Raw genomic sequence first — 22,765 nt, forward strand, 5'->3', positions numbered from 1 at the left:
GCGCAGGAGCTGGCGCCGCGCCTCTCGCTCCGCCCCGGGGCAGGGGCGGGGCCTGGGGCGGGGCGGCACCGCCTCTTCCCGCCGGCCCAGCGCGCGCGTGGGAGCGGTGGTCGGGGTCGCTGGCTGCGTGAGGCGCAGGTGAGGAGGCGCCACGGGAGGGGGGCGGCGAGCGGCGCTGCTCTCTCTCGGCGGGGCTCGAGGGTCCGCCTGCGCGGCCCCCGTCTGGAGGGGCGGTGCGGGACAGCCCCTTCCCCGGCTCTCCGGGAACTCTCCGGGAAGCCCCTCTGGGCGCTCCCGCCGGCCGCGCTCGGCAGGCCGGGGCTGAGGGAGGGCGGACCTGAGGGAGGGCGGCGGGGCGGCCGGGAGGGGTGCTGGCGAGGAGGAAGCGGTCGATGGGAGCTGCGGGGCGGGGCGGCGATGGACGGCGCCGGCTGTAGAGCCGCCAGCTGCTTGGGGGTGTCGGAGTGGGTCGGCAGCGCCCTGCCCGCCTCCGCCCGGCGCGGGGCCTTGTCGCCTGAGCCGCCTGAGGTACCCCCCGGCGGGCCTGGGCGTGCGGTTCCTTCCTGCCGAGCGGGTGAGGCAGTCTCTGCTGCGCCGTTTGCACGCAACGCTCCAGAAGACGCTGTTGTTGAAAGCCCCAGCCGGGTTGTTGAAACCGGAGGGTAAGAAACGTGATCGACCAGCTTCAGAGGAAAATCGGGACTGCTCGGAAACTGTGATCCTGCCTGTGTGGGAGTGCTCAGCTTGAGGGGAATGCTCTGGGAAAGATCTTTCATGAAATATTTCTGTGCTCGGTCCATGTATTAAAGCATAATGTAACTGCTGCCATCTGCATAAATAGCTTTCCTCTGTTTCTTGCTGGCTGTGAGAAACTTTCATCTGCTGTTAGCCTGCCTCTGAGAAAAGTTGGGTGACAGACAAGCCTCATGCATTGAAAGAATGTTCTTCTCTGTTCTAGCAGAAGATAGTTTTGTTTGGCATTGAAAATCTCCCATGGAGAATGGTTAAGCAGGGATCAATGACATCACCCAGCAGGAAACATTCTTGGAAGGAAGAGTTGCTGTCAGAGCAGTCTTACATGATGATAAAAGTCACACCGATAACCTCTTCAGTAGTTGAGTACTTCATAGGTCATAGACTAGCTTATTGACTGAAAGGCATTGCAGATACTGGATTTTATTTTTAGCATGAAATCTCACTTGAGAAGCATGTTAGCCAGTTTTTATTCCATGTGTGTAATCAGGATGCCAGATTTCTGTCAGCAGGTTCAGCTTCATGTGAAACGACACCAAATTGCTTCAGTTTAGAGCCTTCAGTCTGGTCCTCCCATCAAAAAGCCTTCCTCAGAACTGACCTCATCCTTATCGTGGGGGGAGGGGCAGGGGCAGGCAGGCAGCTTGGTACCTGTTAACAGTGAAGTAATCGTGGTGAGCTGAAAAGTTGCATCTTAACAAACCTAATGAGGTCACACTGGTATATATTTACATATAGAGTAGCTTTGAGAAGCAAATGCCATAGCTGCCAGAAATCATCACCAATTTGAAAACAACTTTGCCTTCTGCCTAGCACAAAAATGTTGGGCTCCTGTCCTTCTGACACTGGGCAGTTTGCTTTGATTTCAGGGTGGTTTTTTGATGGGAGGGACAGACTTAAGGGTGCTGTACATTGAAGTAATTTGGTGTCATTTCACATGAAGCTGAACTGGATGACAAAAAATCTGCTTGGAAGATGGAAAGAAGCAGACAATGATAATTTCAAATCTGTGGAATGAACGTGTGAGTGAGCCAGGTAGGTGAGAGGTGGCTATGGTCTGTGGGCTTTGTGAGTGGGAACAAACACGTTTGGGGTTAGAGGGCAAGCCAGGGGAAGGACTAGGAAAGGGGACTTGGAGCACTCATCACTTGAAGGTACAGTATATGCTGACATTTTTATGTTGCCGTAGTGAATTATATGATCTCTTGAACTCATGCAAGTTAATGTGATAGAAGTGTTGGCAGGTCTTTGTCGAGACACTTTTTTGCATAAAGGTGTTAGACGAGAGATGATTTTTTTTTTTATTTTTTTGCCTGTCTGCTTTGTATTTCAAAGTGATGCGGCTGCATGTGAAAATCTTATCTTGGCAACAGAAGTTAAAATGACTGAGTTTTCAAAGATCCAGACCAAAGAGGAGGAAAAAATGTTTAATTCTGAAGCTGTCAGCTCTGTACAGAACACTCAAGCATGAAAGGAAATTTGAGGGGAAGGAGGCTTAAAAAGAAACAAAATAATACATTAGTTGTTGGGTTTATTTTAGCTTTGAAAAAACTGTTTCCTGTAAATAGTAAGATGTCTTTAGGCAGTGTGTTTGGTTTGGTTAGTTTCCGGAAAGGATGTGAAGTTTTCTTTTTTAGGCTTCAAAATGGTTTGTCATACATCTGGTGCCTTTAGCACCCCACATTCACGTTGCATGAATTTATTGCCTGATGACGTTAATAGGAACAGTGGTTGCTGAAAATTCTGCCCCTCTTTAGTACCAAAGAGTCAAATACTTGTACTCTGTAAGCAATTGACACCATTTCAAAATCTGGACATCCAGTCAAGGATGCTTCTTTTTTGATTTAGTGGGCAACAGTGGATATTTTATTGTTTTGTGGTTTTTTTTGTCCTCATACAATTTTTAATAAACTGACAAACATTATTCTTTTTCCAGATTTGTTCCTGACCTTCCATAAAAATGTCCAAGGTAGGAGTAACATTTGTGTCTTCCAATGTAACAATGTAAAACAGATACTTGTTTTTAAATATTAATCTGCAAGGGCAGAACATGTAACTTGCATTGTGCTTGATGGTGATGTGTGTCCTAAATTTATGGGTCATAAATAAGAGAGAATTCACATTTAGAAGACGTGAGATTGAAGGATAAGTGATGTAAAGTATATATTAAAGTAGTTTCCTACAAATACAAACCTCTGCAGTTAACTAATACTCTTGAAAGGATTTAATCTTGGTTGTGAAGTTGCCTGTAAGCTCTCTGGTGCATTTTCATTGAAATTTCCATTTTGCTACTGTATTTTGGGTGGGAATCATTTAGGAAGTGGATGTTCTTAGATTTAATTTCTTCATTTACTGTTAGCGTCAACTGATCTTCTGGTAAAATCCTCCGTAAACAGTGTGGCAACTTTTAAAGTATTTCTGTCATGCTGGAATTCATCTAATTCTTGGTCCCCTGCATTTGATATAATGGGTAAAAAAAGCGTATTAGCTTACTGGAGTGAAATGAATGATAAAAGGTACTTAAGTAGTGTGTTTAAGGAGGGAAACTAATAGATGCAAAGATTTCTCTGCAGTGTTTGTAGCAGTGGATGTTTGAAACATTATTGTGTAAACTCCCCTTCTTCCCCTTTTAAAAGAGATCTCTAAAGAGGACTTCCAGCAGATAGCTATCACTTCACTAGTCGATCAGGATTTTCATTTGGATGTGCTAAAAGCAAATTAGAAATGGTCACCTTTTTATTTAAGTCCATAAACATTGGACACAAGCTTTTTAATTTAAAATATGTGTGAAGACACTCTTTAAAAAGTATCATACTTTGATAAACAAATGTTTGGGATTTTGTTTCTTTTTTTTAATTTAAGGTGATCTTGTCTGGATAGCTGAATAAATGAAACTTTTTTAAACTATAGGTGAATGCAGTTTTGTAATTAATTGTGAAACTGTTGAGCAGTAGGAACACTGGTGTAGTTTTCTCTCTGTGTGACATGCAGCTTCAAACCATTGGCAATAACTGAGGAAAACAGTTATACAGACAAGTATGTTTGAGTGGATGCTTATTATTGCCTTACTTTATTTTATTTTTAGCAACAGCCTGCTCAGTTTACCAATCCAGAAACCCCTGGCTATGTTGGATTTGCAAACCTTCCCAATCAGGTTCACCGGAAGTCTGTGAAAAAAGGGTTTGAATTTACTCTTATGGTGGTTGGTAAGGAAACATTTTATAGTCTTTCTCGGAATTAGTACTTGCTCACAGGGAAATTGGAATTAAAGTGAATGTTACTTCCACTATTTTAAGGCTTGAGCTTGCATCAGAAAGCTCTTCTGTACTGTAGTATTGAACTTTCTTTTATAGTTTAGTAATTCACTTGTTTTCCACACTACAAAACCATGTTTGAATACATTAATAAGTTTGTGAGTGAAGAAATTCTGTTGTGCACTCCAGTGATCATTACTTCCTTACCTTCTGTCTTACAGGATTCAAGTATTCCATTTAAAATATAGTTTGAAACTGGTTTTGCATTTGAATACAATCTTTGTTTGCTTGCATGTTTTCATTAAGAGAATAGTATTAAGGAGACTATTTTATTTAAAAATGTTGTTTATGCTTCTGTGGTTCAAAAGAGTCTGAACTCTGATCTGCCCACTCCTTCTAAATGCTGTTATAAGAGAATAATAAGAATTGGCTTATTTGGTTTTAATGTGAGTTGTTACTTTTTAAATTGATCTTGATTTTCTGTTAGCAGTTTTAAAGTTTAATTCTATTTTATATTTCATTGAGAATTTGTGTTGGTATCTGGAACAGAAAGAAAAATGTAGTATGCCTGCAGAAATACCTTGATCCTCTGAGAAGATGGTGTTATTTTTTCCAAATTAGGCTTGGGTGTCTTATATATCTCTCCTGGTTATACTGCTTGGGAGCTGTAACTTTTGAACTCTGTAATTCTTGCTTTTAAAATAGGCTTTTGCAAAAAGTATCCTAATAGAATTAGGTTTTTTATTACCTGCCATCACAAGAAGTAAATCCCATTTGTGTGTTAGATTTGTCTGAGAGAGATCACAGCGGGAATGAGCAGGAGGGGTGAGGCAGTACATGATAAGAGGTGTTTAAGTTCTTAATTGTTTTGGAGTCCCATAGTTACAGAAGAGTCTATCCACAAACCTTTCATTAGTTTTGCCAAGTGACAGCCCTAGCTTTGCTTTATTCTGTTTCTGTCTTTTGTAGTTCAGTGTTGGACAGAATTGGTCCCTGGTTTTGTGTTTCTAGAATTTTATCATAGTTGTTTATCTTTCATTGGATTTGCTTAGGGTAATACCGTAATGGACATCTTATAAAATCTAAGGGTAAAGCCAGACTAAGCAGGTGTTTTGAATTATGGTATCTGCTGTAACGCTTCAGAACTTAGTGTTCATTGATCCTAAAAATCTGAACAGTTCTGAGAAACAAAAGATGTACTTTCTGTGCTGCAGAAACATCTTTGTGATTAATTGCAAATAGTGCTGTGTGAAACAGTTCTGACAGAAAGCTATGTAAGATTCTATAGACCGAAGTGTTGTTTCTAGGCTTTTGTAAAATAGAAAATAGAGGGGGACATGACATGGTGTCAGAGTAACAGAAAGGCAATTGACCCCACCTATGTGTCAGAGTAAAATTTACAGTTGTTGCCTGCTGGTATTCTAAAGGATAAATGAAAACTACAGGAAGAGAACTTGGAGAAAAGTAATTTCATTGAAAATACTACTCCAAATTTTCAGATATGCTGTCAATCACTGCGGGAGGCAGTCAATATAAGATAAAATAAGTGTGCTTTAAATTGTTGATTATTTCAACAGTTTGGAATGTGAATTCTTTCTCTTGAAATATGCATGGGATTTAAGTATGTTTTCTTGTGGGCTATATCACAATGCCCGTATTAAAATATTATTGAGTTGCCATGCTTCTTAATTTTAGAGCAGGAGACTGTTTCTTTGAAAGCTGTCTGCACTGACAGAGTCCTAATCAATGATTTTTCTTCTTTGCATTGTTTTTTTCTGATGTTGTTTATTGTGGTTTGTGAAAATATGAGCTGGGTTTGTAGCAATTTGGCTGCTTGGTTGTGTTGCTTCCAAAGAAATCCTAACCACTTGTATTTCTTAACAATTTTATGTTCATTGTCATTATTAAGCTATGACTTCATCTAAATAATTATTTCACTTAAGAGTCACTGAACTTTTAACTGCTGTGGCCAGTATAATCCTTGACATCGACTATGAAAACTGATTTGTTTTACATGTAATTTACCCAGACAATGTATGGAATGTGCTACTGGTTAAAATGATGCTTTTCCATGTTTGGCTGAAATGATGCCATGTGACTGTTGAGTTACTCTGGCTGCATCTGTCTTTCACTGGTGAGGGTTGCACTGTTAAATCTGATCTTGAGTGACGAGTTCTAGAAGGCATTAAAAACTGGCAGCTTCTAGTCAAATCTTTATTTGAAAGATAATTCCATCTCTTTTCTTTTTTTTTTTCTTCAGATATTTTTGTGAGATTGCTATTGCAGAATAGTCTCTGTTACTCAAAGGGATCATGCAGGCCATAATTTTTAATGTCTAATTTTTTTAATTAATTCTATCAACACCTGAAATAAAACGAGATTTCTAAAAAAGGACTTGTTCAGTGAATCCAAGTATTGAGTACTTCATCTTTTTTATGCTGTGAACATTTGTTCTGATTAAATTCTTGATCTCTAGCTAATTAGTTGGCTTTTGAACTTTCCTCATGGCTCAGTCAGTAGCTCTTAAACAAAAATACATTTATGGTACAATTTGGTAATCCCCTGTTTTGTCACTGAAAAAATTGCTGAAATTGCCTTGTGTGTGTACTCAGTGGCAGTGTCATATTCCTCTTCCCTTGAGTTCTTGTTCGCCATATTAGCATAAAAAGCAGAAATAGATCACACGTTATGAGGGCTGCCTGTGCAGAAGTTCAGCAATGCCTTTTTTGTTGCTTAAATTGATGATACAGCCTAGGCAGGATCTAGCTTCTCACTGTGTGATCTTTCACATTCTGGCATGACAGCAGGAAAGCACGCCTTAAAACATCAGGAGATGTGAAATGGTAAATTTTTAAGTCCAAATTGATTGGAACTCCACTTGACTACCAGTTTTAATTACAAATCATCGGCGAAAGCTCTGAGAAAGTGTATTATAAAGCTGAGATGTAAAAATTATTATTCAACTTCTTTGTGCAAACTTTTCTCATACACAATTATAAGCTGTAAATTTTTAAATTAGAAGAATTGAGCATGAATTTTTATTATCATTAAAAAATGTCAGATGATACTGTCAACTGGATAGAGTTGAAATTATTTATGTTAATATGTTGAATTTATCTTTATATTGAACCGCAGGTGAATCTGGATTGGGAAAATCTACACTAATAAACAGCCTCTTCTTGACGGATCTCTACCCAGAAAGGATAATTCCAGGAGCTGCTGGTAAGAACACCTTTGTTCTAGTTTCTCTGTTCTTGATTTTTGGAGTTGAATGCTTTTATCTTTGGATTTTAGTAACAGCCAGTAGTGATTTCTAGGTGTAATAATTTCTAATGTGTTTCCTGATACTTGAACTGTTTGATAGAATTGGTTCCCTTTGTACCCGGGGATGCATTTTGGGTCTTTGTTGTTTAGGCCTCAGGCACCTAGAAGTTGATCCCTTCTATTGCTATACAAAATGGCACCGTGTCACAGTAAGGTACAATCAGCTAAAACAATCAGAAACTTTCTTTAATTTTGAATCTATTGCAATTATAAACATATGCATTGTTTGTGCCTGCTTGGACTTGCGACTTGATTCCTTTGCTTTGGGTTGGTGTTTAGTGAAAAGGAACTTTGCCTCCTTTTCTTCTTCAGCCCCTTATCCCTTTTTTATTCAGTTAACCAAGGCATACAATAATACAATGAAAGAGAATATTGTAAGAAAATAGGGGAAGATGCTGGGTTTTTCGCTTTTTGCTGCTTGTTGAATGACTTTAATTGTTAGCTGATGATTACTTATCACTTTCAACCTTAAGAAAAAAGTCGATCGCGTGTAGTTTAGTATTGTTCTCCAAACTGCTGATTACCTACAGATTTTTTCTCAGTCCCTTTGCCTTAGTTTGTACATTATATTTAAGAACAGTATTAAATCTCATATAATCATCTAACAAAACCTGAAGAATTAAGTAGTGAATCTTGCTGTTATCAGGCCTTAGAAGGTAATCTGTAGAATAATATTTCTATGGTTATATCTGCCAATTAATTTTTTGAACTCAGAATGATGTAGTCTTATGAATTCCATTCTGAAAGATCAAGTTTATTGTCTTTTAGAGAAGATTGAACGCACTGTGCAGATTGAAGCCTCAACAGTTGAAATTGAAGAGAGGGGTGTGAAACTACGTCTGACAGTTGTAGATACACCAGGATATGGGGATGCTATCAATTGTCGAGACTGGTATGTACACAGAACACGTATCGATCCATGTATGAAAACTGACATCCATTTCACATTTGTCTGGGGGGAGGTGGTAATAAATAACTGAAGTGGGGCTATATTAATGATACGCAGTTCAAAGTAGGCTGTCCCAAGTCATAAGTGTCTCTTTTAAACGCTTCCATTCCAAAGGTGATTAAAAATGATTATAGTGTTAAATCATTATCTTACCTTTTTTGGTGAGTTATGTGAAGTGCTGAATTTTGGAGAGATGGTCATGTTTTCTAAGTTTGAGGAAGCTTAATTTAAGAGTTATGAGTTAATTCAAACACATGTAAAGAGGCATCAATAATTTCCACATGACTTGAAGTAAATTTTGTGGCACAGATTTCCACCCCCCACCCCACCTCCAAGTTAATTTTTTCAAGTTTGAAGTAGTTTTAAGTGAATGGTGACCTTGATTATTTTTTTTTTATAGTCAGAAAGCAATGGAACCACTGGGACACAGGAAGTTCATGAGAAAGTAATTAATCTAGTCTTTAGTGCAAGTGAAATATCCACCTTTAGATGTTGTCCACATTCATCTGAGCATTCTTAGATTCTGTGCTTCATTTTTAAGTGCATTTTCATCATCTTTGGGTTTGATTGTTTGGGTTTTTTTAGAAATTTACATTTTAATAAGTACTGAGAAATAATCTTGAGATCAATGGTGATCAGTTCTAAAAGGTAATCCCTCTTCCCACATCTCTCAAGCCCCTGAACCTCAGGGTAGGGGCTGGGGAAAGAAGTCCCTCCCATAATAAATGAAGATCAGGTACAAGGGCACCTGAGGAAGTTGAACTTGGTAAGGGACTTTATATGTCCATGGGGGGCCCAACAAGATGTGTCCCATCTCATCAGGTTATCTGCAGTAGATAAAGTTGCCAGGCCGCTCTCCATCATATTTCAAAAGTCATGGCAGTCAGGCAAAGTCCTCAGAGACTGGAGAAAGGGAAACATCACACCCATTTTTAAAGAGGGTTAAAACAGAGGACCCTGGGAGCTACCAGCCAGTCAGCCTCTAAGATCATAGAACAGATTCTCTAGGAAGGTATATTGAAACATATGGAAGGCAGGGAGATGATTGGACCCTGCCAAGATGGCTCCACCAAGGGCAGATTGTGCCTGGCTAATCTGGTGGCCTTCTATGATGGAGTGGATAAAGGAAAAGCTACTGATGTCATCTACCTGGAATTCTGTAAGGCCTTTCATATGGTCCACCATAACATTCTTGCCTCTGAATTGGAGAGATACAGGTTTGAGGGACAGACTGTTGGACGGATAAGGAATTGACTGAATGGCCGCATCCAAAGAGCTACAGTCAATGGCTTAAAGTCTAAGTCGAAACCAGTAATGAGTGGTGCCTCTCAAGGGTCTGTACTGGCACCAGTACTGTTTAACATATTCATCACTGACGTAGTGGGATTGAATCCACCTTTAGCGAGTTTGCAGATGACGCCAAGCTGAGCGGTGCAGTTGAATCGCTAGAGGGAAGAGAAGTCATCCAGAGGGACCTTGATAGGTTTGAGGGGTGTGCCCATGCAAACCTCCTGAAGTTGAAGGCCAGGTGTAAGGTCCTGCACATGGGTTGGGGAAATCCTCAACATCAGTACAGACTAGGAGATGAATGGTTTGAGGGCAGCCCTGCTGAGAAGAATTTGAGGTTTACTGGTGGATGAAAAATTGGATACGAGCCAGCAATGTGCGTTTGCATCCCTGAAAGCCATTTATATCCTGGGCTGCATCAAAAGCAGCGTGGCCCAGCAGGTCAAAGGTGGTGATTTTCCCCTTCTACGCTGCTCCTGTGAGACCTGCATCCCTCTTTGGGGCCCCCAGCACAAGGCAGACATGGACCTGTTAGAGTGGGACTCGAGGAGGGCCACAAAAATGATCCGAAGGCTGTAACAGCAGTGAAGAAAAACTGTGGGAGCTGGAGTTCTTCAGCCTAGAGAAGAGAAGGCTATGGGGAGACCTTAATAAGGCCTTTCAATATATTAAAGGGGCATATAGGAGAGGCGGGGAGAGATTTATTACCAGGGCCTGTAGTAGTAACAGAGCCAAGGGGCCATGGTTTTAAACAGAGGATAGATTTAGGTTGGACATAAGGAAGAAGTTTTTTGCATTGATGGTGGTGAGGCACTGGAACAGGTTTCCCAGAGAAGCTGTGGATGTGCCCCATCACTGGAAGTGTTCACAGTCACGTTGGATGGGTCTTTGAGCAACCTGACCTGCTGAAAGATGTCCCTGTCCATGGCAGGAGGGTTGGACTAGATGATCTTTAAAGGTCCCTTCCAACCCAAACCATTCTTGATTTTTAAATCAATTTGGAACAAGAAGCTTAGATTACTTTCAACATGTGTGATTTAATACTAGTCAAAAGATAAATACTAACCTGAGAGAAATTTGCTGTAGAAGTTAAGATGTTTGTTATATATATATGTGCATTTTATCTTAAGATATATAACAAAAATGCGCATAGTAGTTTGTTATTCTAGAATTCAATTAAAATTTTAAGATATGCGCTCTTCTACTCTTACAGCATCAGTACATTAATTCTTGTCTATCAGCAGATTGGTTCAGCAGCAGGATGTCTTGGTGTTTTATACTACCTTTGAAACATCGCTAAAATTACTGACCATTGGGGAATGAGCATGATTTCTTGAATCCATGTTTGTTTTACAGTTTTAAGACCATAATCTCTTACATTGATGAGCAGTTTGAGCGATATCTGCATGATGAGAGTGGTTTGAACAGAAGGCATATCATAGATAACCGGGTTCATTGCTGCTTCTATTTCATTTCACCATTTGGTCATGGGTAGGTGTTTCTCTGTCATTTTATTTTTTAAATTATTTTATTCTGGGGAGTTGGTTTGTGCCTGTTGACTTACATTTTCAAAATCAGATTGCCATTATTTAAAGAAGTACTAGAATTGCTGGAATTAATTGGGTGTGTTCGTTCTGTGTAAAAAGAGTTCAGTGGTGCGAAAATAAATTGGTAATTTAGATTAAAAACAAATTAAACTTTTTCCATATTTTGATTTTAGCCTTAAGCCTCTGGATGTTGAGTTTATGAAGGCCATACACAACAAAGTAAATATAGTACCAGTGATTGCAAAAGCTGATACGCTTTCCCTGAAAGAGAGAGAAAGACTGAAGAAAAGGGTAAGTATTTTTCTAGCTTGCAGAAGGATGTTGTTGTTTGGTTATAGCAGCATGGTCACTCAAGAGAGGGGTGTTCTCATTCATATTTATTCAGTCCTAATGTCATGCACAGTGTAACATCTTTTAATATGTAGTTTGATATCTTGTAGATTCTTTTCTTATGTATTGAACTGAGAAAAATTGCCCCTAAAATGATGCCTACGAAATGGCAGATTTGCTATCGTTACAATTATGAGTTAATTTTGGAACTTTGGAAGAATATTTAAATGCATTTGCTAATGCTAATTGCTCCCTTACCTGTTTAGTAAAGTCCTAAAGCAGAGACAGCATCTGTGTCTATAATGTGCATGTGTTTTTTTACTCAGTCAGAATTCTCATGATTGAAAAACAGGATTTTCAGAGGTTTTTCTGATTTTGGGGTATGTTTTCTTCCTTTACGTTACCCTCTACTAATACATTCCAGTTCTTTTTTCCATAAGCAAGACCCCTTGACGCATTCAGTCTTGATGCTGTATTTGCCAAGGGGGGAAAAATGCAACAAACCATCCTGAGTTAATAACATCTATGAAATTTAGGAAAAAGTGTTAGAATTAACTGGTCAGAAGGCATACTTAAATATAACAGCTAAGACTGGATTGAAAGTTTATTTAGGAATTTTTCAGTTATTCTAAAAATCCTTATAGTTCTCTCCCCCAACTTGCAATAAAAATAGAGAAGTATACTTTAGTTTGATATATGTCTTGTGCTAGAATTCTGCAGAAATAAAGATTTAAAAATTTTTTTTAAGGAGCAAAATTTAGGTTTATGACAAATGGATTCCAGCTGCAGATGCCGTTCTTAGCAGTGATAAAGGCAGAAAAAAGTATTTGTTGTGTCTGTAGCTCAGTTAGGTTTTTAAACACTCCCAATTCAGAGGCAAGAGCGAGAAGTCTTAGGCCATTCCAAGCTATTAGAACTTTTGAGACAATGCTTTATAATTAAAAAAAACCAAACAAACAATTGTAAAGGTTTAAAAAAGCACAATTTCTTATGTATAATCCCCGAAGGACGGTACTCGTTTGAACACTTGTTTGTCTGAAAGTCAGTGGCAAGTGGTTGTTGACTATCATGAGGAAATATGGTGTTTAAAAACAAATATTTGCTGAGTAATTTGGGTCAGGGAGATAGGTGCAAATTTCTGAAGAGACTGTGCATAACTGGTTAAGCAATTTTATCTTAAGAGTTAAAAGTACTGAATTTACATGTATATTATCTCAATTTCTTATATTATAAATCTCAGATTCTGGACGAAATAGAAGAACATGGCATCAAGATTTATCACCTGCCTGATGCTGAATCAGATGAGGATGAAGATTTTAAAGAGCAGACCAGACTCCTGAAGGTATGACTGGCTTCACAGGTTGCATATGTGGATAATATATAGTATATCTTCCTGGACTGCTCAGATGTCTTTAGAACAAGATACATACTGTGACCTGTGATGAGTCCTTGAATGCGTCACTGTCTCTGTGTGCCCAGGCTTCCCTATCTGGAAGATGGTAGTAACTATTACTTTGGGGTTTTTTACACCTTCAAATTAAAAGCATTACAAACTTAATACCGTAATATGCAGTGCTGAGCAGAACAGGAGTAGTTCTTGGAGTTGTTTGTTCTGGTTCATTATGAGTAATTTTTGAATTTTCGGCTTTCAGGCCAGCATTCCATTTTGTGTAGTGGGATCTAATCAACTCATAGAAGCCAAGGGTAAAAAAGTTAGAGGTCGACTCTACCCATGGGGTGTAGTTGAAGTGGAGAATCCGGAACATAATGACTTCCTGAAGCTGAGGACCATGTTAATGTAAGTTAGAAAATCCCAGTTAAATTATAGTTTAAAAAACAATGACCAGGAAGATATCCAAACACCATATTGGGGGTTTGGAGTGGTTGTGGAATCCTTGGAGACATTAAGAATTTGTCCGGTGAAGGCCATGAGCAGCCTCAACCTAGCTGGCCTAGGCAGGAATTGGACCATATAGGCTCCATAAAGTTCTTTCCAATCTGAAATACTCAGTGATTCTGTTAAAATAATGTTTTGTCTAATTCTTTCGGCAGTTAGCGTTGTATTGCTGTTTAGATCCCCAGGAACATAAAACAGGTTGCTTCACACCTTGTGCTTATTTAAATGTATTGATATGTAGATATCTGCAAAGGAGTAGATTTCACAAGTCCAGTAGTTGATTTTTTTTCAGGCTTTGCTTCTCCTACATTGCTTCCTGAAAAGCCTCACCCAGGAGGACAGCTTATGTCAGGGCTGCCTCAGGGTCTGAGGTGGTCTCTCTCTGTGTCTTTTATTGCACCAATTTAACTTAAATTAGCTTTTAAATTAGTATGTTAAATGGGTGTACATGCTGAACAGATTGACCCAATACAGTGCTGAATGAGAGTTCGTTGAGCAAGCTAATGTAACACAGTTATGTTTATCTTTTAATTACTTTTCTTCCTCCAGCACCCATATGCAGGATCTTCAGGAGGTGACCCAGGACCTTCACTATGAGAACTTCCGCTCTGAGAGGCTCAAACGAGGTGGCAGGTTGTCATCTTATGGTTACATGCTGTTTCTTCTTCTGCATTTACTTTTTGGTCTCTTTCTCTGCCTCTCCTACCATTTCATTGCTAGGATTTGATAGATCATGGACAGCTCTGTAGCTCCAGTCGGCACCAAGTTCAGTTGACCAGCTTACACTGGGTGTAAGAAAAAGTATTATGTAAGTCTGAAGAGACAGTTGTGGCACTAAAAGGACATAGTTAGATCTCTGCTGTGTTTTAACACTTGAGTGCAGTTGGATTGGATTGTTTGAGGTAAGCAAGTAGGGCAGATGTCTATGATTTACATTGTCTTAAAAATTCTGCAAGTTAAGTCAGTGCTGGTAGGTGGAAAAAAGGGTGGGTTTTTCAGAAGTAACTGCTGGGGTATTTGGACTGCATCTTTAAAAAGAGAAATTTGAGTCCTTCTGCCATGCTTTATTAAACATGGTATACGTAAATAATTTTCTTTGCATAGCAGTCACAGGATAATGTCTTTCAACCCTGTTTTGAGCTGTGGTGGGTAGGGCACAGCTTTCCTGGTAAGAGACAGGCAGAACACCCCATTTTTAACTAAAACAGCAGGGTTTGTAAAGTTGAGTTTGTGAGTTCTTATTGAAAATAGGTGTTTCCTGGTTGAGATTTTTCAGTTGCTTCTCTTACTTCAGCCACTAGAGGGTTTCATAATTGCACTTTTCAGTGGGTTTGCTGTATTTTGCAAAGCTTTTCCCATCATGCTGTTGACATAGGTTTTGTCACATGCCTAGTCAGTTTTCAGGAAAAGGAGTTTTATCTCTGCCTGTAGCACTGGCCTACAAGTCCAGTTTTCCTTTCAGGCAAGATGGCAGGCTCTTCTCCCCTGACTTCTAAATCCCTTTTCCTGAAGTTCAAGCTAAGAAAAAAAAAAATTGCCAGGTTCTCATGCCTGTTATCCAACAGGTATGTACAAAGGTCTTAGAAGTAATGTAACCTAAGGTCATCCAGAGTTAAAATAATGTTCCCCAGTTTTTGGAGGTTTTAAAGTTACCTCTGCTAAGAACCCTTGAGAGTAAGTTGCGGTTAAGTTGGGGTGTATTTCTTTGTGAAACTAAAACATGGCTTTGTATCTTGTCTAGCAAAGTGGCCCATACATTCTTGTTTTCACATTTCTGAAGAGGTCCTAGAATGTGGTTAAGTTTACTAGAGGTGAGGGTAGTTCGCGTGTGAATTTTTCAGACTTGCACTTACCCCACTGGCAGTGCTTGGCAATTAGTGCTTGTTGACTGTTCACTGATATTCTTAGAGGCTTTTGGGCACATAGGATTTTTTGACAATGTATTTCTCTGTTAACCTTTTAACAAGTGTTACTTTGTTTACTTTTCACTTTTGATGGCACTTGTGTGATGAGATCTGATAGCTCATTGCAACATGGGATAGGAGAAATCTATTAGCAAAGTGGTAGGTAATCTTGAAAATATAGTACGTAAAAATATTCCATTTGGTTTCTCAGAAAACTGGCATGTCTCGATTAAGCAAGAGTTTGAGATACTGGTCAAAAGCATCTGCTTAATTTTGAAAGGAGTAATCGATGTTTGTACTGTACTTTAACATGTTATACAAAAGAAATCTGGACTTGAAAAAAGGTGACTGTATTAGCTGCAATTCATGTTTTTCTTATATTTTTCTATGTGGGGAACATGTTTCCATGAATTTTGTTTCCATTATGAAACCCTGACATGTTCCAAGAGCCTTGATTTTGTCAACAAAGCATTCTGTGGAAGTTCAAAACCAGGAATGTATGCATGTCATTGAACAATGTTAATCTCATTTTAGGAAAATAGAAGATGAAGAAGTCAATAAAGACCAGATTCTGCTTGAAAAAGAAGCTGAAGTAAGATGACAGAGCTCTGTACTCTTTGCGATGTGGAAATTTTTATTCTTATCGCTACTTTTGGTCAAATGATTTATATGGTCTTGGTAATTTGTAAAGGAAAAGACAGAATTTACTGATACAACATTATTCAAGGTACAGTAACAAGAGAATGCAAAGAGGTGTAGAGGAGTCTCAGGTTACTGATTTATTGGAACAAACAGAATCTGCTAAAATGCCTGCTTTCATTGTACTGATTAGTGATAGATGCAGTACACATTGTGTGGGGAAGGAGAGCCATCCTCACATGAGTAAAGGTTCTAAAGTTAGCAATGCAGATTGGGAAAAAGTCTGGCTCTGCAGCAAAGGAGGAAACAATGGTAGGAATTGTCAGGAATAAAGAATGAAACGGAAATTCTTGTTCTGCCACTATAATAAATCCTCTAACACCATTTTTATTGTCCCACTAACCCAAAAAGGACTAGGGAAAGTAGTGAATACAGTACAGCGAATAGCAAAAAGTGGGCAGAAAAGCTGAAGTGGGGATCTGAACTAGGTCCTGTGCAAAGGGAGATGAGGTTCATGCTTTTGCTGGGAAGCAGATGACAGGGGAAGGATATAGTTAAGGGGCTTACATAATCATAGGTGGCAGGATGAATGGCAATATGCTGTACAAGGAACAGGTTCTTGTAATGAGATTAATAGGTGGCTGGTTTCAAATAAAACCAGATACTTTTAAGATTGTAAATTGTGGAACTCCATTAGCATGGAATTTAGCACGTTCCAAGAATGCAGTTCAGCGAAAACATTTCATAGGTTTAAGTTTTCATTGTTACAGTATTCTTATGTGTTACTTTTCCAGCTTCGTCGCATGCAGGAGATGATTGCGAGAATGCAGGCGCAGATGCAGATGCAGATGCAAAGTGGAGAAGGAGATAGCAGCGCAGTTCATGGACACCATGTATAAAGTCCTTGGTATGATGTTGAGATAGCCACTTAAAGGGTTTTTCCTGTAACTACTTGTTACTGTGGTTGGTATTAAGTTTTGGAAAAATGTTTATGAGATGGGATTGCATATGTTTCAGTCTTGTTTTTTAAGGTTTAACTGTTGGTTTTGAAGTGAAATGGCTTGGAGCCAAACTAAACATTGGTGTGGTTGTGTGTGTATGTGCATATATATATATTTATATCTATCTATATATTTTCAAATTTTCGGAAAGTCAATACTATATGTGCATGGAAGAAGTCTTTGAAATTGTGTAAAAACAGGTGATTCTCAAACCTGTGATGAAGTCATTGTTTCATTGTGACTTTTAAATGTATGCAGTTCTTTTGGGCTTCTAACTTTAAGAAGATAGCTGATCTTAAAATTGTACCTTTCTGTCTTGTTTTTAGATTACTTCATACCTTTACTTAAGGGAGACCTTCTGGAGTTGAATTATGGTGGTGTTACACCAGAAAGGATGCCATTTACTCAACATGTGACTTGGTTTGCTTTAGACTTTAACATGGGAATGTGTTGTGGTAACCCTTGTGATAGGTATTTTGTAACATGTAATCATTTGGTATTTTATATATTACACATATTTGACTTTGGTTTTGTTTAGCAATTCTTATACTGAGTTTATTTTTTATTTCCCATTGTATTAGGGATACAAAATAGATGTTGAAACTTTTTTAGTCTTGATATGGCATTAGATAGTAATTCTTTTTTTAATATGGTTTATTAGGTCCCTGCTTTTAACTTTGTATTACATTTAGAAATAATCAGCTGTCAGTGATACTTTGTTCAATGACATATAATACTCGCCTCACTAAGGATGCCTGCACATTTTATTTTATGTTTCTTGTGGTGTTTACAGGCGTGTGTCTGTGAGACCATCAGCCCTTTTTCTGTCTCTGCTCAATGCAGATGATATCCTTGGCCTCTGCAAGTATCAAAATTCAAGCATGCCTTGTGTCTTAACAAAAGAACTAAGAGGAATTGCCTCTTTAAGAGGCATACTGTATTTTATATGACAGGCATTATTTCCTTCAGATTTAATCTCGAGAGACATTTAGTCTTTATTGTTGGCCTAAAATTTCTTACTCTATTGCAGATGCTTTTAAAGAGTTTCTTGTAGGTCTGCACAAATCAGTCCTGCTATTTTCTGGGATTACTGCAGCCAAATAAACTTGAATGATGCTGGTATTATTACATGAGGTAAACCCCAAAAAGTAGTTTTCTGTGCATGGGTGTTTCCTATATCCAAATGTATAAGAAATTCTATAATTCCTAATGAGTATTTTCATACTGTTTTTAGGGCATTGCAAACTGTTAATTGTAGTTTAAAATAAATACTAGCGCACTTCTCTCTTTTTAAAGTGATCTGTGCCTGACAGGATCAATGCAAACTGTATTTTAAGGTTTTGCTCCAAGATGGAGTTAGCAGTATTACTTCAGAAGTGACTCTGGTAAGTTACGCTTTCTGGGTTTTGGGGTTTTTTTCTTAGGCCAAGGTCACTTTCCTTAACACTGATAGTAAAAGAGACTGTTTTTTAGCTTGGCTGGACTTCTCCTACATATCATGTCTGGTACTGTATTTGTAGTATGTAATAACAGCTATAGCATACAGCTACATAGGTGGTAGCTGATAGGGTAAGCAGTAATACACAGTGCTTGGTTTTTCTACCACTTCTGATAAAGCCAGCAATCAGCTTTCCTAATCTGATCAGTCACAAAATGTTGTTGTCTGAATGGATAATAAATAAATAGAATTGCAGCTTCTTTCTCTTCTTTTAGCTCAGGTGCAGCTGTGACTTTTATAATTATTTTTTAAAATGTTTCTTGGAAACAACTAATAGGATTTCTACAGCTAACGTATAATTCTAGTGGTACGTAAGTGGCTAGATTAAATATAAACCTGCTAAGCAACTGAAATTTTTACCTGCCTGAAACTACTGTTTATGAATTGTTTTAATTTGACTCTTTCTAAAAATGTGAAGTAAAATCCTGCATCTTAGCCTTTGCGAGGAAGCTCCAGGTTTTTTCTCAAAAGCAGTTACTGTCAAAGTTTTGCACAACGTATTTGACCTTCTGTAACCTTGACAAAAAGTGAAAGTGAGAACCTTTTTGTGTGTTGAGATGGACAGAAGTGTTAAGTCCCATTCTGTCAAATATTTACATATAAAACTTAGATGGAAAAACATGCACTTCTAAGTTCTTGTCCTGCTTTTCCAAAAGAAAGTGTAGAAACAAAGTAATGTGGCAGGATTGTCAGACAACACTCCACAACACCTTAATTATTTCTAAAACTTTTGATATATTTTTGTGAATCAGTGTCTTAAATTTACCAAAAGAATTTACTATAAACTGAAGTAATTGAATACTCTGTGAAGTCCCATGCTGTTCTTCAGTTACCACAAATGTGGTTGTGGGTTTTATTTTTCTGTTAATGCAGCATTTATCTACTTTTAAGCTCTGTCTGGTAGCTCTCGGTTAAATGTTTTGAACACAGCGTGCTTCAGATGCTGTCTGCTTTGCCAAGGAGAGCGACTCTGGGACATTTATGTTTTCACCTATAAGCTTGGTAGGGTATGGTAAGCTGCAATAGTACCATGAACCCATACTTGAAGAAAAACTGTGAAATCTAAAATGTATGCAAGGGGGGACTGGTTGTACATGTAACTCTTTCAGTGTATGTTGGTTCGATATTTTTTTTTCCTGTATTTTCTAACATGGGAACAAAAGTAGATTGTCCCTGCATTTAGTGCTGTTTGGTCACTACCTGTGGAATTATTTTAAGCAATGTCTTATTCTTTGAAATGTCATGTATCTATTAAAATATTTGGTCAGGATGAAGTATTCTATTTGATTCTTAGGCAAATAATTTTTGATCTATAAATTCTGACAGGAGAGATATTTTCATTTGCTGTTTTGTTTTTTAACAGGAAAAAGCAAGTTTATGGCACTTGCTGTTTTAACTGAAATACTTAAGACAGGTAATTGCTTCTTCTTCCCAGATCTTTGAGACAGTCATTTGTAGTGTGCCTGATGTCTCTGAAGGTCTGTTTCCCCTTTGCTTTTCTTGTGATGGTCTTGCAATAAATGGTTGCATGTTAAGACATGAAAAGCAAGACTACCTGTCTCAGGTCCTGTTTCAGACCAACTCAGCTACTGGTAGATGACAGACTTGGGTAGAAGAAAAACTTGCAGACAAAAGGTAGATGTTGTTTGGTGGTTTGCTGAACTGGCCACAATTCTTTTTCTGTTACAGCATCGTAATGGTTTTTATTTTAAGAGTCAAAATACTTTTGAATTTGCAGAGTTTTATAGTTGGTAGCAAAAATTACTTGCTCTTGGTACAAAAATCTGTTATATTCTGTTTTATGTACTGCCATTAGCCAAAATTATGAATAAAAAATGCTAAAAGAAACCTTTTTTTGTTATGATTCTTTATTATAATAAACACTTGCAATGTTAATTTGTTTGTGGTGATATGTTTTAAATATAAAGGAGAAATGCAGGTGTGGTTGAAAGAGAACACATTGATGAACCTGCATAAAAGGGTCATTATTGTATGCTCAAAGTGTATCGGTACAGTGCATTTCCCTGTGGGTGTTCCCAGAGCTGCCAGAGTCCTACCTATGGGATCTTGCTTTTTTAACAGCTCTCACCAAACTTGCATGCCCTTAATTATTGTGGTAGCATAGAATGAAGCTACTTGTTGTACTTTAAGTGTTAAAGGTTGTTGTTTTCTCCAGTTAATTGTGCTTCATCTATGGAGAGAGTGAAAGGTTGTTTGATCTTTGTTCTAGATATTCCAAAATGATTTAGTGTTCATCTTCCTGTGAAACGACTTCAGCGACCCCTGTGGCGGTTACAGGTTAAGAGCACTAGGCTGTGTCCTTGGTTTTGGATTCTTGAGCTGGTAATACCAGAGGATTTTACAGCAGTACTCCAGGTTTGGAATGTGTCGCCTTTGCATGTGCCCTGGTCTGGACAGCTCACTTCAGGTTGCTGTGTCAGATCGCTTGGCATTGCTGGGGTGCACATTCTGCAGTCAGACCACTCCACAGGGGTAAAACTTGCACATGGTTTTAAAGTATGTTTATGTTTCATTTATCTTAAGTATTTAGTGCGGAACCGGTATATTAAGGGAAGCTTCAGTTTTAGGCTATAGTGAGAGAAGAAGAAAGGAAGCATCCTGAGTATATCAGTCCTGCTTTTTGAAAGCAAATTTTGTACTGACTGTTTTTTTTTTTCCCGAGTGGCATCCTTTCTGTCAGGTGTAGAAGACTAACTAATTTCATGGAATTCAAATCTGATTCTGGAAAGGAGTGCTTAAAAAGAATTGCACTAACAGTTGCACAATGAAATAATTACTGGAAAATGTACTATAAAAAAATGTTCTAGAATTGTTCTGTGAGCATAAACAAGAACAATGGTAATTGTGGACAGGGACTGAAATACCATATCAAAACCGACATGTAAAACAGCTCACAAAACTAGGTAAATATATTGTGAGCTTTCTATTCAGAAGTGTGAATTAGTGTCAGTAGTCTCAAACCTTTTTATTATACACTCATATGTAGGAAGAATAAGGAAAGGTTGGGCTTGGAAAAAAAACCTAAAATATTATGGTTGTTTAGTATAAATATTATTAGTTATAAACCTAACTATCTACATTGAAAATGTCCTTTTGTATGTTGTTTTGCCATTGACGGGGCTAGAAGGAATGTTGCACTAAAGTTTTTTGGGGCAGCATGTTGCTTATGTGCTCACAGGCTGGAACAAGTTTTATGTTACTTTAAATCTGCTTAATAAACTCAGGCTGTCGCATTATTTTGGAGGAATTGCAGTGCATTGTTAGTACATGGCTATGCAGATAAACTGTTTTTTACATGCAGTAGCATAATACAGGTGAATATATTTCAGTGCAGATTTTCTGTATAACCATGTATGTGTGTATTTTTTAACCTTTTTCTTTGAATTAATTTCTTACCCAGTTTATGCCTGCATTTGTATGAATATTTCTTTTCCGGTCCTTTTCCCCCACTCCTACCATTCTTCAATATACTTAGGATTTATTGTCTTCTGATCATCTCTTGTGCTGTTCCGTAGGGTTGGGGTTTTTTTCTTGTGTCTTTAGATTCCTTCCCTTTCTTTGCTTCTTCCATTTGGTATTCTGCAAGTTCCCAGCATTTTTCTCATATTTTATCCTTACCTTTGGGGTAACATTCTGGTAGGTTCCGCTTGTCCTAGTTAAGAGTAACAGTGGGTTGTCTATAGAAGTGTTCTGTTTTCTGAAGAGAGTACTTGGAGCTCACTCCCTGGCCGCTTTTCAGCAAGCAATGAGGAAGGAGATCATTTAGAGCCTCTTCTGTACCTGTTTCAGCCCGTGCTAAATATTAGGATGGCTGGGCTGGAGATCAAATTTATCCCCCTTGCTCCTAGGCTTTCGTTGACACCTGTAGATGAATTAGTCGTACCTCTCTCGCTTTCTTCATATACGCTCTAATGACCTCAGTGTCAGTGGCTGAGAAGAGAGCTATCCCTTGATACTAGGAGAAAAGAACGTTTAGTATTTCGTTAACAAATTTTACTGAAAAGGACTATACCCCACGTTTCTCTTAATAATGCACTGTCGGTTTACTATCCTGAGCAGCAGTATTAAAAGGCCCAGTGCAAAAAGGGATGGAGTTTTTTATAGCTTTATATTCTAAAAAGCTGAAATCTGCTAGAATACCCTCACAAGACTGAAAGGAATGAAGTTCAGGCTTTTGACTTGTAACCTCTATGTCTGCCGAGCCCTCTGTCGTTTGTATCTGAGTAGACAGCATGGGTGCAGGGAAGTGTCTTGCTGTCAGGTCACTGTCCTGCACCACACAGTCCTGTTTTACCATGAGGTGGACCAGACAAATACCGCATGGATCTTTGTGAGTGTCTAGTATGAACGTGGCTAGGCAT

At 38.5% G+C, this 22,765-nt stretch overlaps 1 protein-coding gene across 3 annotated transcripts; it reads left to right on the top strand.

The window, feature by feature from the left end:
• The first annotated feature begins 9 nt into the window (after positions 1 to 9).
• Positions 10 to 20,231, top strand: SEPTIN2 (septin 2). 3 transcript variants are annotated; one of them, XM_055724134.1, is made up of 14 exons: positions 110 to 138; positions 1,697 to 1,788; positions 2,690 to 2,722; positions 3,839 to 3,959; positions 7,143 to 7,229; positions 8,100 to 8,223; positions 10,924 to 11,058; positions 11,288 to 11,405; positions 12,685 to 12,786; positions 13,097 to 13,242; positions 13,891 to 13,974; positions 15,780 to 15,837; positions 16,679 to 16,791; positions 17,212 to 20,231. In XM_055724134.1, exons 3-13 carry the CDS (start codon positions 2,714 to 2,716, stop codon positions 16,781 to 16,783), a joined length of 1,089 nt encoding a protein of 362 aa, XP_055580109.1. In that variant the 5' UTR covers positions 110 to 138; positions 1,697 to 1,788; positions 2,690 to 2,713; the 3' UTR covers positions 16,784 to 16,791; positions 17,212 to 20,231. The 3 variants fall into 3 exon arrangements, with proteins under 3 accessions (XP_055580108.1, XP_055580109.1, XP_055580110.1); XM_055724133.1 differs by lacking the exon at positions 1,697 to 1,788 and having other exon boundaries at positions 10 to 138; XM_055724135.1 differs by lacking the exons at positions 110 to 138; positions 1,697 to 1,788 and adding an exon at positions 449 to 662.
• Positions 20,232 to 22,765: the final 2,534 nt, after the last annotated feature.

The sequence above is a fragment of the Falco cherrug genome, chromosome 11, assembly GCF_023634085.1.
Source record: "Falco cherrug isolate bFalChe1 chromosome 11, bFalChe1.pri, whole genome shotgun sequence".
In the NCBI taxonomy this organism is placed as follows: Eukaryota; Metazoa; Chordata; class Aves; order Falconiformes; family Falconidae; genus Falco; species Falco cherrug.

Excerpts from the sequence above, each read along its gene's own strand:
- SEPTIN2 (XM_055724133.1), top strand. Across the intron at positions 3,960-7,142 it reads ATTTACTCTTATGGTGGTTG|GTGAATCTGGATTGGGAAAA; the intron begins GTAAGGAAACAT and ends ATTGAACCGCAG. Across the intron at positions 7,230-8,099 it reads GATAATTCCAGGAGCTGCTG|AGAAGATTGAACGCACTGTG; the intron begins GTAAGAACACCT and ends ATTGTCTTTTAG.